We start from the raw sequence: 13,591 nt of genomic DNA, 5'->3' as shown, positions 1-13,591 counted from the left end.
TTTCATGGTGTGTTTTTAAATATAGTAAAATTAACTAAAATATTTCAAATAAATCAAATTTTTATTACATATAAACAATAGGCACGAAATTAATTTAAATATTTTTTTTACTAAATCAATAATAATATTTTAAACTGTTTACTAAAACAGTGAAGTATTGTAGATTGAATAACAAGTGAGACTGAAAAACTCACACATTTTAACTATGATTACATTTACAACGAGTGAGATTAAAAAATTAAAACAAGCTACAACCAAATAAGTGAAAACGAGCCTAGCACAATGGTAAGGAGCTATAGTCCATATCACAGAGTTGAAGGCTCAATCCCATATCTTTTTTCTAAAAAATAAAAACCACAGCCAAAACATGTCAACAGTAATAACATGAATCTCACGTGATATTTTCAATTTGATCCTCCAAGACCAAATTAAAAACTTTAAAAAGAGAGGAAAGAAAAGATAGGATCAAATAAATACACATTTCTTTCCATAATATTCACAAGAAAATTGGAGGAACAAGTTGAGTTGCTTGAGCTCTTGAGCTTCTTCAAAAAATAAAGTCACTAATGGAAACAAACTTATCTTTTTTCGGTTTCCTATTGATGATATAGGCAGTGTCCTCTACATCTGCGTTAAAACAGTTCATCCGATGCCTAACATTGCAACAATACACAACCCAAATTAGTAGAGCTCAATCCAAATCCTTACAATTTTATAAATTCAGGAACTTTTGATCTTGTTTGAAAACAATGAAGAAAAGTTTATGAATGTGTACCATGCAAAATGATCTTCGCAACAAATGGAACCTGATATGATTGAAAGCCCAGCTCTGTTCCTGCAATTAGCAAATACAAAGTTCAAATCCAATACGGTATAGTTTTCTAAGATAACAGATGTGAAAAAGAAAAATAGTAGGTTAAATGTTAGTTTCAAATGAGATAGTTTTGTAGCTTTCGGTTTGAAAATTAGACGATAGAGTCTGTCAATTGTCCCAAACTCTTGTAGGACCATTGATTTATTTTTTTAATGAGCAAAGAAGTGACCAAGCAAGCCTAAATTAATAATCGTGATGCAATACATCTTTTGAATCGATCTGAACTTAATCTCATAACTCCCTATTTGTCCAAGGGCCATACTTACCATGATGCAGTATACATATCGTAGAACTTGTCGAAAGCTTTATCAAAACAGTAATGACACACTAGAAGATCCTTGATTTGAGTCACCCTGCATGTTGATTTGCAGCATTTTACCTAGGAAAAAAATGATTTAGGATCACTTAATGCATCGATTCAATAACAAGTACAATACATTTATAGCATGCACAATTGCAGCCCACAGATGTAGCTACGTTTAAAATAGATGAACAGTCACCCAAAGCATGATAGAAATGTATCTCAATCCCCCTTTTACATAAAGAATTAGAATATAACATCTGACGCTTCTTCATAAAAAATAAAGCCAATCTTAAGTTCCTCGAAATTTCAGTTTATGCAGAAAAAAATCTAATAAAAGGAATGTATATAGAAAAATTTACTTCAAAAGTTTAAAGCTAATTAGTATCATTGAATAGAGATTTAACTCTATCTAGTCAAGAATCAAGATGAATTTATCCACGGAAAACTATTACAACAGTATACAAAGAAAACAAGGTAGATATTTATGGCCTTGTATACTTACAAGACGTTTGAGTTTATGCGAGTAATATAGTCCATGAGTTGGGTGTGTGTGGATATGCTCATTTAAATGACCTGCACTGTAAACATAGAAACACTGGTGAGAGACGACAGAAGAAAGAAGTTGAGCAGTCATTATGAAAAATGAATTCACCAATAACATACATTTTGCAATAACATAATTCTTTACAGAAAATAAATTCAACTGCTAGAGTATGCTTCTTACTGAAAATTAAGAAAATAATAATACTAACATTTAAGACATTTGCTTCCTACTTAAACACTTTATGATACTCATTATTTGATACAGGAGAATTCTTTAACCGAATTAAGTCCAAATCTCATAAACAATGTAAAGAAATGGATGAAAGTGCTTGCCTGTCACAGTAAACAGTGTTACAATCAAGACATGTCGCCAAACTATATGAACAGCTGCATTCATTGCATAGTGCATTTGACAAATTCTTTCCCATCTGGTAACATCTGCAGACGAAGGATTTCAAGCACACCAATTTTGTATTAGTGCCACCCTTTCTTCTACATTAATATGCAATGGGCGTGCAATCTTGATTCATATTATATTTTGTTATTAACAAGCAGGAAAATTTCGTTGGGACTGTTGAATGCCAGAATTCTTTAACAAACAACTCGCACACACAATGCAAATCCACCCAATATAAACGAAATTCTGCTTATAACTATATATTACACATCTTAAGCCCTGACTCCTTCCTGCCTCACCCTTTTCTTTTGACTGCTTGAATAACTATCAATTAAAGTTCAAGAAAGTGGAAGTGATATTTATAATTTAAATTCTCACTCCATGTGAAAAATAGGACACATTCATTATTATTTTTGTTAGAATTAGCAGGTTTGTATGTTGAAAGCCCAAAGGTTTTTTAGTCTTTTATTTTGCCCTAATTATTTATCATTATTTTAATTAAGCTTCTATTGCCTATAAATTAATGCTCCCCCCCATAGTTTTTAATTATTATTTTTGTTATAAGAAAAATCTGCACTGGAGTTTTTCTCCTTGAACTAGAGTTCACATAAAACTTGTGTTTGTTCTTCGTCTTTACTTTCAATAATTCTTATTAAATGGAACTAAAAAAACAGTACATACATGTAATCCTAGCAAATGAAAGATATAACATTTCAGCATCAATAAATGCTTAGTAATCTTTCATGGCATGATAAAATAAATGCATTTTCTGTCAAATTATAGACATTTTCTAGCAGATAACACCCAGGGACAAGTTCCAACGATAACTAGTAGAAACAGAAAACAACGATAGTTAGCATCTCATCACCTTTTGTATAGTCCAAGGAGATCACCAGGTACAGGATTGGAAGTCATTTGTTGCATTGCCTAGATTTACAAACACGGATAAGTCATTGGCCAAAGATTACTAACCACCAAGCACATCTAGGGCCCAAAAAGACTTGAACGCTCAATTAAGCTAGATGATTTGCAATACAATACGAACCTGGTTACTGGTTTTCACCAAACAATCTTCAGCAAGGTGTCCCGGTTTTTGACATTTCCAGCTGTGATTGAAAGTACAAGAGGTTAAGAGTGACCATCCAAACTGAGCAAGAAAACTGTATCATGACTTTCCTCAATAACGTATCTTTGCTTACATTTATCAGCAATAAAGCTCCTAACTATTTACAAAAGTTAAGTGGGGAAAATATATAAAATCAGAAACATTCATGCCAATTTCATCTCATCTCCCCTATCCTTTTGTATTTCACCTTTGATAGTGAAAATTATATGTCTTTAAAAAAATGATAGTACTAAATAATGATCATACAGACAAAGTTATGGCAGAGATTTACCACTCATAAGTACAAAGATTGGATTTCTTTTTGGACCAGCGATGGTTCTTATAATCCCAGGTGTCCTCCCCAAACTCTGGGGAAGGCAGGATATATTTACTTTCTGGTAAGGCAACATCTTTCACTTCACAGTTTGGGAACTCCTGAAAACAAAGAGAAAGAAGCATCAGAATCATTATACACAATGTTATCATTTACCATAATAAATAAGGTTGGGGAAAAAATACCTCGCCTCGTTTAAGAATTTCCAAAAGCTTGAATTTGCACTCCATGCTGCAAATGTCATCATTGGTCTATCAAAATAATCATGCACAATGACTTAGGATGGGCCAAATATAATAGTTTAACACGAGTGAAAGCATTAAATAAGTTTTTCATATCTCACTTCATCACATATGTATTCTCCATATCTACCGCATACGACACAAACAGGTTCTCCCGCAACAGCAAAACGTTGCTCAGTTTTGCTTTCAACTTCCTTGTAATCATTCAAGAGACCTAAGAAAGAATGAAATTAGATTTCAAATATGCAATGATTGACTAGTTGTGCTGACATGCAGAATTAGATGTATTAAAGAACTTTGGAAAATCAATAAATTTAAAATCAACAGTAGGAATCTAATAATGTTAACCACGGCTGGCGTGAGCATAATTCAATTGGTTAAGACATATCTTCAACCAAGAGATTAGAGGCTCAAATCTCCCACTCCCAAATGTCGCTAAACTCAAAATAATAATAATCAAGTTAAGCCACTGAGTTTATCACCACGATAACAATAACCTAAGCAACCCAAGAGAAATTACTTAAAAGTGATAGTTGAGTCCAAGAACAAACTGGAATTTTGAACATCTGGCTTTTCTGCACCATCTGAAGACACGCTCTCATCACCTAATGAACATGTAAAATGAAATGAGAATAAACCCCGAAACAATAAATCAATATAAATGTCAGGTAAGTTGGTTATCGAACACTTTATATCCAAACAGGTTAGAAAGTCAACCCTCTGAAATTTGGAAACAGAATATTTTTCCATAAAAACATATTACATTAAGCGCAGAGCAAAAATTGGAAAGCAATATTTAATAGCAGACCCAGTTCTTTGTCTTTCTTTCTTTCAAATAAGAGTGATCCACTATATCAGAAAATAATAAGTATAAGAGCTCAAACAAAAAACACTATCTAACAAGTCACAAGTATTAGCTACTGCTATCATATGGTCATAATAATAAAATAAAGAATTGTGGGTACTCAAATTTAGGATTCACATTCACATTCGCCAATCCTTTGAAGAATATGATATAGTAAAGGACAATCTTTCATGAGGATGTGTACCAATCAATGAGTCAAAAGTTTTATGAAACATAAAAAAGATCCAGCCTCTATGATAGATATTATTTTAGACGTGAGATAGAAGTTTCACCACCAAAAAATCATCAATAACAAGAATGAATTATATGCCATGTAGCTCAAATCAAAGCTACAACTTCCTTGAAAAATTAGGAGACAATATCACATAGTTGAAATTTGTTGGTGCCACTAACAAACCCCAGTAATCATATACACGTAGGATCAAGTAAAGAAACTAAACTAGCAAAACAATGTCAAAGAAGCTTACTTTCATAGTCGACCAAGTTCAAGCCCGAGCTGGAAGCTACCTGCCACAGAAGAAGACGAAGAAGGGAAAAAAAGCCTTAACGTGACATTCAAAGAAAATTCCCCAAGCCTCGAAAAATCCAGAAAATTTAGTTACCAAAACATCTTCCGTAAGTGTCTCATAAGGTTGAGATTTATTTGCTTCTTTTCTGTAAGCATTTGTAAAATCACATTTCAATAGCCAATTCGCCAAAAGAAAAACTCGCAAAGCCTTGAATTTTTTTTACATTCGATTATACCTTCTCCTTTCAATGTAATCTTGATGAGACATAGGGCCGTCACTATTTCCAACATCATACATTTGAGTACCACATAATTCTGGCTCCCGTTGGCGTTTCCGATTCTCATTCTTCTTCACGACAGGGACAGGAGGTGATTGAACTTGAACATCGGTCGGAGGAGCATTGCCGGTAGCAATGTTATACGCTAAAGAGAATTTGAAAAACAAAACCAATTTCAGCAATATGAATTATAAAGAAAATTTTCGAGGATTAGGTTACCTCTCAGATTTTGAAGAGCGGAGGAGAGATGCAAGTCCTTCTTGTAGGAGATGGAAGGATTCTTGTAGAAATTAGTTCTGCTCCCCATTTTCCCTTCTTCTCTTGTTCTTCGAGCTGCTCGGATTTCAGCCTTTTTCAGTTATGCTTGCTAATGAATCAACCCGTATTTCATATACATATCCCCATCCATCCCCTGTCTTGATCGCGCTGCTAAATCAAGAATTCAGAACTTCGCCTTTTTACGTTGGTTTAGATTTTCGCACTCCTTGCTCTCTATGTTTTCTCTCTCGAGTTTCTTGCTTTAGCTTTTTTTTTTTTCTACTCTTCTTATTTGGCCATACCGTCACCTATACGAATATTTTATCTCATGCACAGCTTTAGTAGGTTTGCCACTACTCTTGGTTAAGTTCCAAGGCTCAACTTTTCCCTATACCACTCTAATGTAAACATAATGAAATGTCTATCTCCATCTCTTTTTTAGTTCTCAATTACAGGGTCTCCACGTTTCTATATTGCTTCGAGGGTTTCATTCGGATGAATACAAACCCTTTAATGGATCAAAACATGTTTATAGCACTCTATTAGGGTTTGGTTTGTTGTGTGATCCAATCACTTGTTGGAACCTTTTGAGATATAATATTGCTTATTAGGCTCTACCAATCTACTTCGGTGTCAAGTCATCTATTGAAATTCTATTTGCATAATGATCATCTACTTGACTTTTATTGGACCATTAGAAGATAGTTCGATCAAAGATTGTGTAAATTGGAAACTAGTGAGCCTTACCAATGTTACGTGTAAATTGGCAATGTGTCACTTACGACGAAAGAGTGTATGTTTCATCTCCAATTGACATGAAATTCAATACACTTACATATCTCGTTGCTATGCATATAACTCTATAACCACTCGTTGAAACTCTTTCATAAACCTCAAATTTCAATGTCATGGCCAGAGGTTCCTCCCTCCTTTCCCTGCATTAAGGTTGTTTTTAACACCACTAATAACACTAATTATTCTTCTTTTATTGGTTGGTCAACTTGATTTGTTTGTCGCTTGTCTTCCATGATCACATCATGACACTTTCCTCTGTTTGCCTGATGGTGGTGTCACCTTCTTGTTCCCATTTTTACTTTACTGTACTTGTGGGGTCACAACTTTTCCTATTCTAGTATGATCAAGACACCTAACACACATGCTTGAATAAGATTATTTAGGTCATTCTTGCTGATAATGTTGCAAGCAAAATGTATAAAGATTAAGTTTTAAAGTGAGGCAAATTTCATTTTGGGCTCAAATTTTAGGCCAAGCATACAATTATATCTCATCAATTATGATTTTTTTTTTGGGTGTGGATTACCCAAATTTCATATGGCCTTGTCATTTGACCCAAAATTAGAAAATAGAGTTGTTTAACCTTTTGCTTGCATCACTCCCTCCCTCCCACCCACCCATGTTCATCCTCTCTTCCATGTGCTCGAGCTCAAGTCCACAAAGTTATTCCCTAATATGATAAGTTGTTTCTTGTGTTCATCAAGCTTAAAAAGGTGTTGGCACCCAATTCGGCTATCTCAAATGTCATCTACATTTTTTCTTCCAAAATATAAGCTAGAAAATATTTTTATCATGAAAATTGGATCATCTATACAAAAATCTCTATAAGTAAAGAGATGTTGGTACATAACTATAGAGTTTATTTCATTTTTCTTCAAACTTAAAGTCGGGACTTAATTCAAACAAAACAAAAAAATGTTTGATCTAATTCAACCCTTAATCATTAATGATTAATATCCATTCCTAATTTTAGTTGAAAATTATATTTAATTTTGTCAATTTGAGTGGTCAACTATTCAACTAATTTTACAATATATGGTCGAGGTAGCGTTAAAAGTTCGAATCCCTTCAACATGTTGTTGACATATATATGTGTGCTTCTCACGAAAAAGAGGTATTTTGCCTAACAACGCCGAGCATATGACACTTTACAAGCATGAGAAAAACTGTAATTTTTGGCACTCTCTCTCCCGATTGATGCAATTAAGCTTTGTTTTAATTCTTCCATTTCGCAGCTAACGTCCAATTCTACCTTTGAGATACTCAAAATCTATAAAATAACCACGTAGACACATAAAATTTAAGAACAATATCAAATTAAGTAAAACAATACCACCTTATTGACTATGAAGTCTGCGAGTCGAATCTCTTTAACCTTTAACTAATTTAATAAATGATTTCTCATACCAAAGTTGTAGTGATTTAAAGAATGGTCAAAGTTGAGTTATATCATCTCGAGATTAAGAGCTTTTCAACTTTTCTAATTGTTTTTTTTTAATGATGTTCTCATTAACTATGACTATAACAACAAAAAAGGTTCTCACTAAACGAATAGAGTCCGAACGAGACCTCTCTAACAATTTCGAGGTAGGAGCTTGTTCTTAGTACACCTTGTTTTATGTGCAATTGTATATTTAATTGGAATACTTTTAACCTCTTTTTTTCTTCCTAATATTAGAATATGTCTTTATTTTATGAAATTAACATGTTCCATATTTTAGATACCATTACTATATGATTAATTTTGAATTCAAAACATTAAAATAAGCAAATAATGTTAATAATTTTGGATAAAGAGCCATATAATAGCTAAGTCCATAAACACACACTTATTCATAAAAATGACAAAACAAAGTCCAAATCATGTATAAAATATATAAAATGTCATAAATGTCATCGTTATTGTTATACGTTTGATACAACTTATACACTTAATACTCTTTGATATATTATTAGTATTGATATACTTGATACTTGTTATGTAGTTCACTGATACATTAGATTGATTATATACACTTGATATGCTTGAAGGCCTACTTGTACAGTATTGATATACATTTATAACTTGATTAATATACTTGATAATGATTCACTTTACTAATATGTTAATATATTGTTGATATACTTGGTAATGTTATGTTGAGTTATATTGTTTATATACTTAATGATACTACGATGAATTGCATAAAATTTGAAAAAAAAAATGAAAATCACAAGCAGTAATTATATAAGCACATCATAACATATATATGTATACAAAACTGACACAAAGTAAAACCAAAACAAAATCAACATAAAAAAATAAAACAAAACCATTTAAAATTATATTCAACTTCAAAATATACATAGAAGAAAAAGTAGAGAACAATCACAAACGAAGTGAAATTAATCCGATCAACAACTATTATATTTCATATTGCAATTATCATTGATATTTTAAAATCAAGATTAATACAATATAAAATAGAAGAATTCATGGATACATAACAAAGTACACTGCTACAAAATCAAAAAAATAAAACTTAAAAAATCAAGAAGAAGGAAAAGATGAGATGATGAAAACTCCCCTACCAATTCCGGACACCAAATTGTAATCTACCAAAGAGGAAGGACAAATCATTTTTCCAGCATAATAAAAGATGATTATAACTTTAAAAATGGAAGAAGAAATATATACGTTATTGAAAAAATGAATTGTTTTTACGGAAACAAGAGAATGATTATGATTTAAAAAACGTGAAAGAAGAAATAAGAGATTATTATAACATTAAAAAGAAGTGAAAAATAAGTTATTGAAATGAATTTAAAATAAAAAGTATTTTAGAGAAAACAAAAAATTTACAATATTTACACAATTCTAAAATAATATGCTATATTTATATTCTCCCGAGGCTATATTCATATTGGAAAAGAAGAAAACAACGAAATAAAAATTTAACGTTATCTTTCCATGTAAATTTTCCCTCATGTAAAGATAAACCTAAAATTTTTGTTTTATCTCAAAAGATAATCTATAATATTTATGAAATTTATTAATTCAATTATTATAGTTAATTTTCAATTAAGGACGTCAATGCTTTAGTATTTGTTAGATTTTAGCGTCATGTATGATGCATATACACATGATTTTGGAAGAATAAAATAAAATATATCTATCCACCCTATTATTATTCTTATTAATGTTGACTTCTTTTCCTTTTAAAATCTAAAAAAAAAGTTTAAACAACTATTTCTATTGATTCTTTTTTTTTTTTTCCTCTAAAGAAAAGTTCAATCCTAAAACCCTTATTTAAATATCATATTCGTTCATAAATTTTTTGAGTGCAAGAGTTAATTATTTTTTTCACCAACTCAATCCTAAATACTTCAAAGTTAATTGTACTTATCACATCTTAAAGAATTTTCTAGAAGTGCTTGTAAAAATAGCAAAAGAAAATTATGATAATATAGTCCATGTCACTAGCTTTTTAAATAAAAAAAATAGCAAATTTAGAAGTTGATGACCCTTTGATAGCTTGTCGTATGATATCACTAGTTACTTACTTGTAGTGTTAAATTACAATATAGGTTAAATAATGCATTAATTTTATTATATTCTATTTTTGGTACAATGATTATCTCATCTACTACAATTTTTTTCCTACATATTTTTATTGTATGTTTCTAATTTTATAAGAAGCGAATAAGCACAAGATAAATTGAAAAAGCAATTCACTTCATTCCATTTAATTAAAAGTACAAATATTAAAATTAACACATGTAAAAAGTAAAACAAAATCTACAAATGTAATAAACAAACTTATTTATAAATATAACCAAATATTAGTGGTATTAGTAATAATATTTAAAAGGTAAAAATAACAATTAAAGTTGAACATAGGAGAAATTGTTTAATAATACTTTGTAGCTTTTTTATTTGCTCATAATTTTTTAATAGATTCAATTAATAGTTTAATATCAATAATGATAATATAATAATAATAATATAATAATAATAACAATAAAGTCAGATAAATGGTTTTAAAAATAAGAAAAATTATTGAACACCGAACCAACGCCACCGTGAAGGCTTCACTCTCTTTTTATCTGTAATTCAATCAAAGCTCGATTCTCGCAAAATTTCTCGCCCAAAACCCATTTCCTTTCTTGTTTGAGGACAATTGGGTCCGTTTCTTTTACTCTCAGCTGGATTCCCACCTCCATTAATTTCTCTCAACTCTCTCTTAGGTTTGTTCTTTTTCTCTCCATGATCCTTGATTATTTTTGTTAGTTCTTCTCTCATCTACTTCTCAATCTATCTGCTGAATTTCTTTTTTCCTTATTTCTTCCGTTGTTTCTTGTCGTCTGATGATTCAATGTTTGAATTTGATTCCCTCAGTTTAATTTCTTTTTCTTGTTGTTTGTTGATTGGGAAAGTTGTAAGAGTTTGTTGGGGCTGTCGAGTTTACCGGACTAGTGAAATTCTAGGTGGTTTTAATTGATAAGTGTGCTATTCTGTTGGTCACGATTATTTTTTTCCGTTAATTATGGCGATTTTTAGATTTTTATTTGTTGGGTTTTGATTGTGTTGTTCTTATTTTCCGCTTTCCCAGTTTCCCCAACTTTCTAAAATTCTGGGGTTGCTTTTTTTTTTTTTTTTTTGAATTTAAATTGAAGGAGTTTGACGCTCGTGGATTGTAGTTTCAAGACTGATGGCTAAGAGTTACTTCAAGCAAGAGCATGATCTTGGTAGTCTTCTTCTCTATGTTTCCAAAATGCTTTTCTTTTTCCCTTGGTATTATACTAAATCCATTTTGTAAGATAAGAACTGATGAGTTTTCCATGTTTGTTTTATTAGAGAAAAGAAAAGCAGAGGCTGCAAGGATTAGGGAGAAATATCCCGATAGAATTCCTGTAAGAAATGAATTTATTTTGTTACCGTGATTTGATTGGCTATTGGTTATTATCAACTTGAAATTCAGAATCTCAGAATTTGTTTTGCCAAAGCGTTGATGTTATTGTTCTTTTTAACTTCCTCTGATTGATGAATGAGTCGAATTTTTTCTGAATTTCCTTATCATCCATTGCCAGTATCCTTTTTCTTTCGTATTCATTTGGTAAGGAAGCAATCAGTTATTATTATTATTTTTTAGTTCAACGACATATGGTTGACAAGAAACTATCAGTTATTGATAATGTTGTCTTTGATTTCTTTCTGGACAACAGACGGTGATGATTATGTTGTTACTGATTTGATTTAGCAAGGGGGTTGTTTATTTGATTTAGCAAGGGGGTTGTTTATTTGATTTAGCAAGGGGGTTGTTTATAAGCAGTAGAGAGGAAGTGTGTTTTAAGAATAAAATGTCTCAAAATGAAGGCATCTGTTGTATTTTTGTTTGCGCACATGTTTCAGCATTTCATCAGTTACTGCTTGGTTATATAATCATGTTCTTATTGTTTCAAGGTTATTGTGGAGAAGGCAGAGAGAAGTGACATCCCTAGCATTGATAAGAAGAAGTAAGTACACCGACATTCATTTTGTAGTTATTCGTTGTAGTTATCTTTTCTTTTATGTAGATGTATATCAATTAAAGTCGGAGGAAACTTTGAAGAAATATTATTTAGGGAAGTATTCTGTGTTCAACTCTTTTTCATCTAAGGAAACATAGCTACTGGTAGCTGAGAATTGAATTTTCTTTCTTCTATGTTAGAATTTATGTTCAATGATAGACTGTTTTTCGTTATCTTTTCTCTTTTTGTCTATTGATTGATGTTCAATGAGCTGAACACGCAAGCAGTCTTACTGGAAGCTCTTTTTCATCTCTTTGAAAGTGGCGTTTATTTAACTTTTAAAATTATGTTCCTGTTTTCTTCTCATAGTTCTGTTGTCTATTTTCTTTATATATACAATTCATTTCAAAACCACAAGGGGAAAATGACCAATTGATGACAATCCTTCACCTCTTTCTCTTTCTATACCTAAGATTTTGATGTAATGACTGCAGATACCTAGTTCCTGCAGACCTTACCGTGGGACAGTTCGTTTATGTCATTCGTAAAAGGATTAAATTGAGCCCGGAGAAAGCGATCTTTATCTTCGTGGACAATGTCCTCCCTCCTACAGGTACAGCCTTTTCTTCTATAACATATTGGAGGGTATGTTTAGGACCACTTGAAAATGAAAGGCCGTCCCATAAACAAGTTCATTTAACAGATTTCGATAACGATCATATCAATAATGTTGATTATGATCTATCATAAACGCCACACAGTTTTGACATAATGGGTACACATGGCACCTCAAATAACAATTATATCAAAGATAACAGAAAATTTAATGAAAGGTCATGTTCAAAATTTCAAAAACTATATCGGTTTTATATGCAAGGATCAAGATCTATAACTTGTTGTATCCAACTTGCCTAAACAAACCACTTATTTTTTTCCTTCTTAAGGAGCAATCATGTCTGCAATATATGAAGAGAAGAAGGATGAAGATGGATTTCTGTATGTTACTTACAGTGGAGAGAACACATTTGGGTGGTAGCTGGCTTATGTGGTAGACCTGATTGTTCTTAGATTTTCACTTCATTGCTATTGTCACGGCCATCGTTGTAGTCATCTTCCACTGTTCTCTCTGCCTCTTCCTTTTGCTGCTCCTTGTTCTTCCAGTTCTTCAAGGATTCTGGCAAGTGATACATTCTGTACAGCTCTACATAATGAATAAAATTTGTGAAAACATTTCCACGCCAAGAAGTTATTAATTGCTTCCAATATTGCTTTTATAATTCCTTTTGCCCCAAATTTTTTATGGGGTTTTTTTCTTCTGTTTATTGTAAAGATAAAATCTCTTACAAAAAAATCGTTTTTACTCATTAAAAAGATATTCCATCTACTCTTATAATAACCTCCCTAATATTCTTCTCATTTCTATATTCTTTTTCTAACCTTCTACCATTTTTCTTCAACTTATATTCACTTCTATGTTTAAGTTTATGACTTTATTGACATAGAGATCATTAAACTATTACTATTATTCATTGTGAAATGAACTTCCCCGCCCATGGTTCCAAAGCTCAACCTTCAACTTGGTATTCCATCTTGGTTAA

The 13,591-nt window shown here is 31.5% G+C and overlaps 2 protein-coding genes across 5 annotated transcripts; one reads left to right on the top strand and one right to left on the bottom strand.

Annotated features, from left to right (window-relative positions):
- Positions 1-176: 176 nt before the first annotated feature.
- On the bottom strand, positions 177-6,172 carry LOC101212105. 2 transcript variants are annotated; one of them, XM_011656497.2, is made up of 15 exons: positions 5,670-6,163; positions 5,409-5,595; positions 5,267-5,318; positions 5,132-5,171; positions 4,351-4,404; positions 3,901-4,013; positions 3,743-3,808; positions 3,516-3,658; positions 3,164-3,224; positions 2,987-3,045; positions 2,055-2,159; positions 1,681-1,756; positions 1,141-1,253; positions 776-835; positions 177-653 (listed from the first exon to the last, which is right to left on the bottom strand). In XM_011656497.2, exons 1-15 carry the CDS (start codon positions 5,755-5,757, stop codon positions 548-550), a joined length of 1,323 nt encoding a protein of 440 aa, XP_011654799.1. In that variant the 5' UTR covers positions 5,758-6,163; the 3' UTR covers positions 177-547. The 2 variants fall into 2 exon arrangements, 1 of the variants encoding a protein (XP_011654799.1); XR_969450.2 differs by lacking the exons at positions 177-653; positions 776-835 and having other exon boundaries at positions 1,681-1,751; positions 5,670-6,172.
- Positions 6,173-10,503: 4,331 nt separating this feature from the next.
- On the top strand, positions 10,504-13,383 carry LOC101205863 (autophagy-related protein 8f). 3 transcript variants are annotated; one of them, XM_004152359.3, is made up of 6 exons: positions 10,504-10,730; positions 11,160-11,231; positions 11,341-11,396; positions 11,947-11,999; positions 12,488-12,606; positions 12,938-13,383. In XM_004152359.3, exons 2-6 carry the CDS (start codon positions 11,195-11,197, stop codon positions 13,027-13,029), a joined length of 357 nt encoding a protein of 118 aa, XP_004152407.1. In that variant the 5' UTR covers positions 10,504-10,730; positions 11,160-11,194; the 3' UTR covers positions 13,030-13,383. The 3 variants fall into 3 exon arrangements, with proteins under 3 accessions (XP_004152407.1, XP_004152408.1, XP_031742328.1); XM_004152360.3 differs by having other exon boundaries at positions 10,539-10,730; positions 11,184-11,231; XM_031886468.1 differs by having other exon boundaries at positions 10,539-10,730; positions 11,096-11,231.
- The last annotated feature ends 208 nt before the right edge of the window (positions 13,384-13,591 follow it).

The sequence above is a fragment of the Cucumis sativus genome, chromosome 5 (genome assembly GCF_000004075.3).
Source record: "Cucumis sativus cultivar 9930 chromosome 5, Cucumber_9930_V3, whole genome shotgun sequence".
NCBI lineage: Eukaryota > Viridiplantae > Streptophyta > Magnoliopsida > Cucurbitales > Cucurbitaceae > Cucumis > Cucumis sativus.
This window is presented reverse-complemented; position numbering and strand designations above follow the sequence as displayed.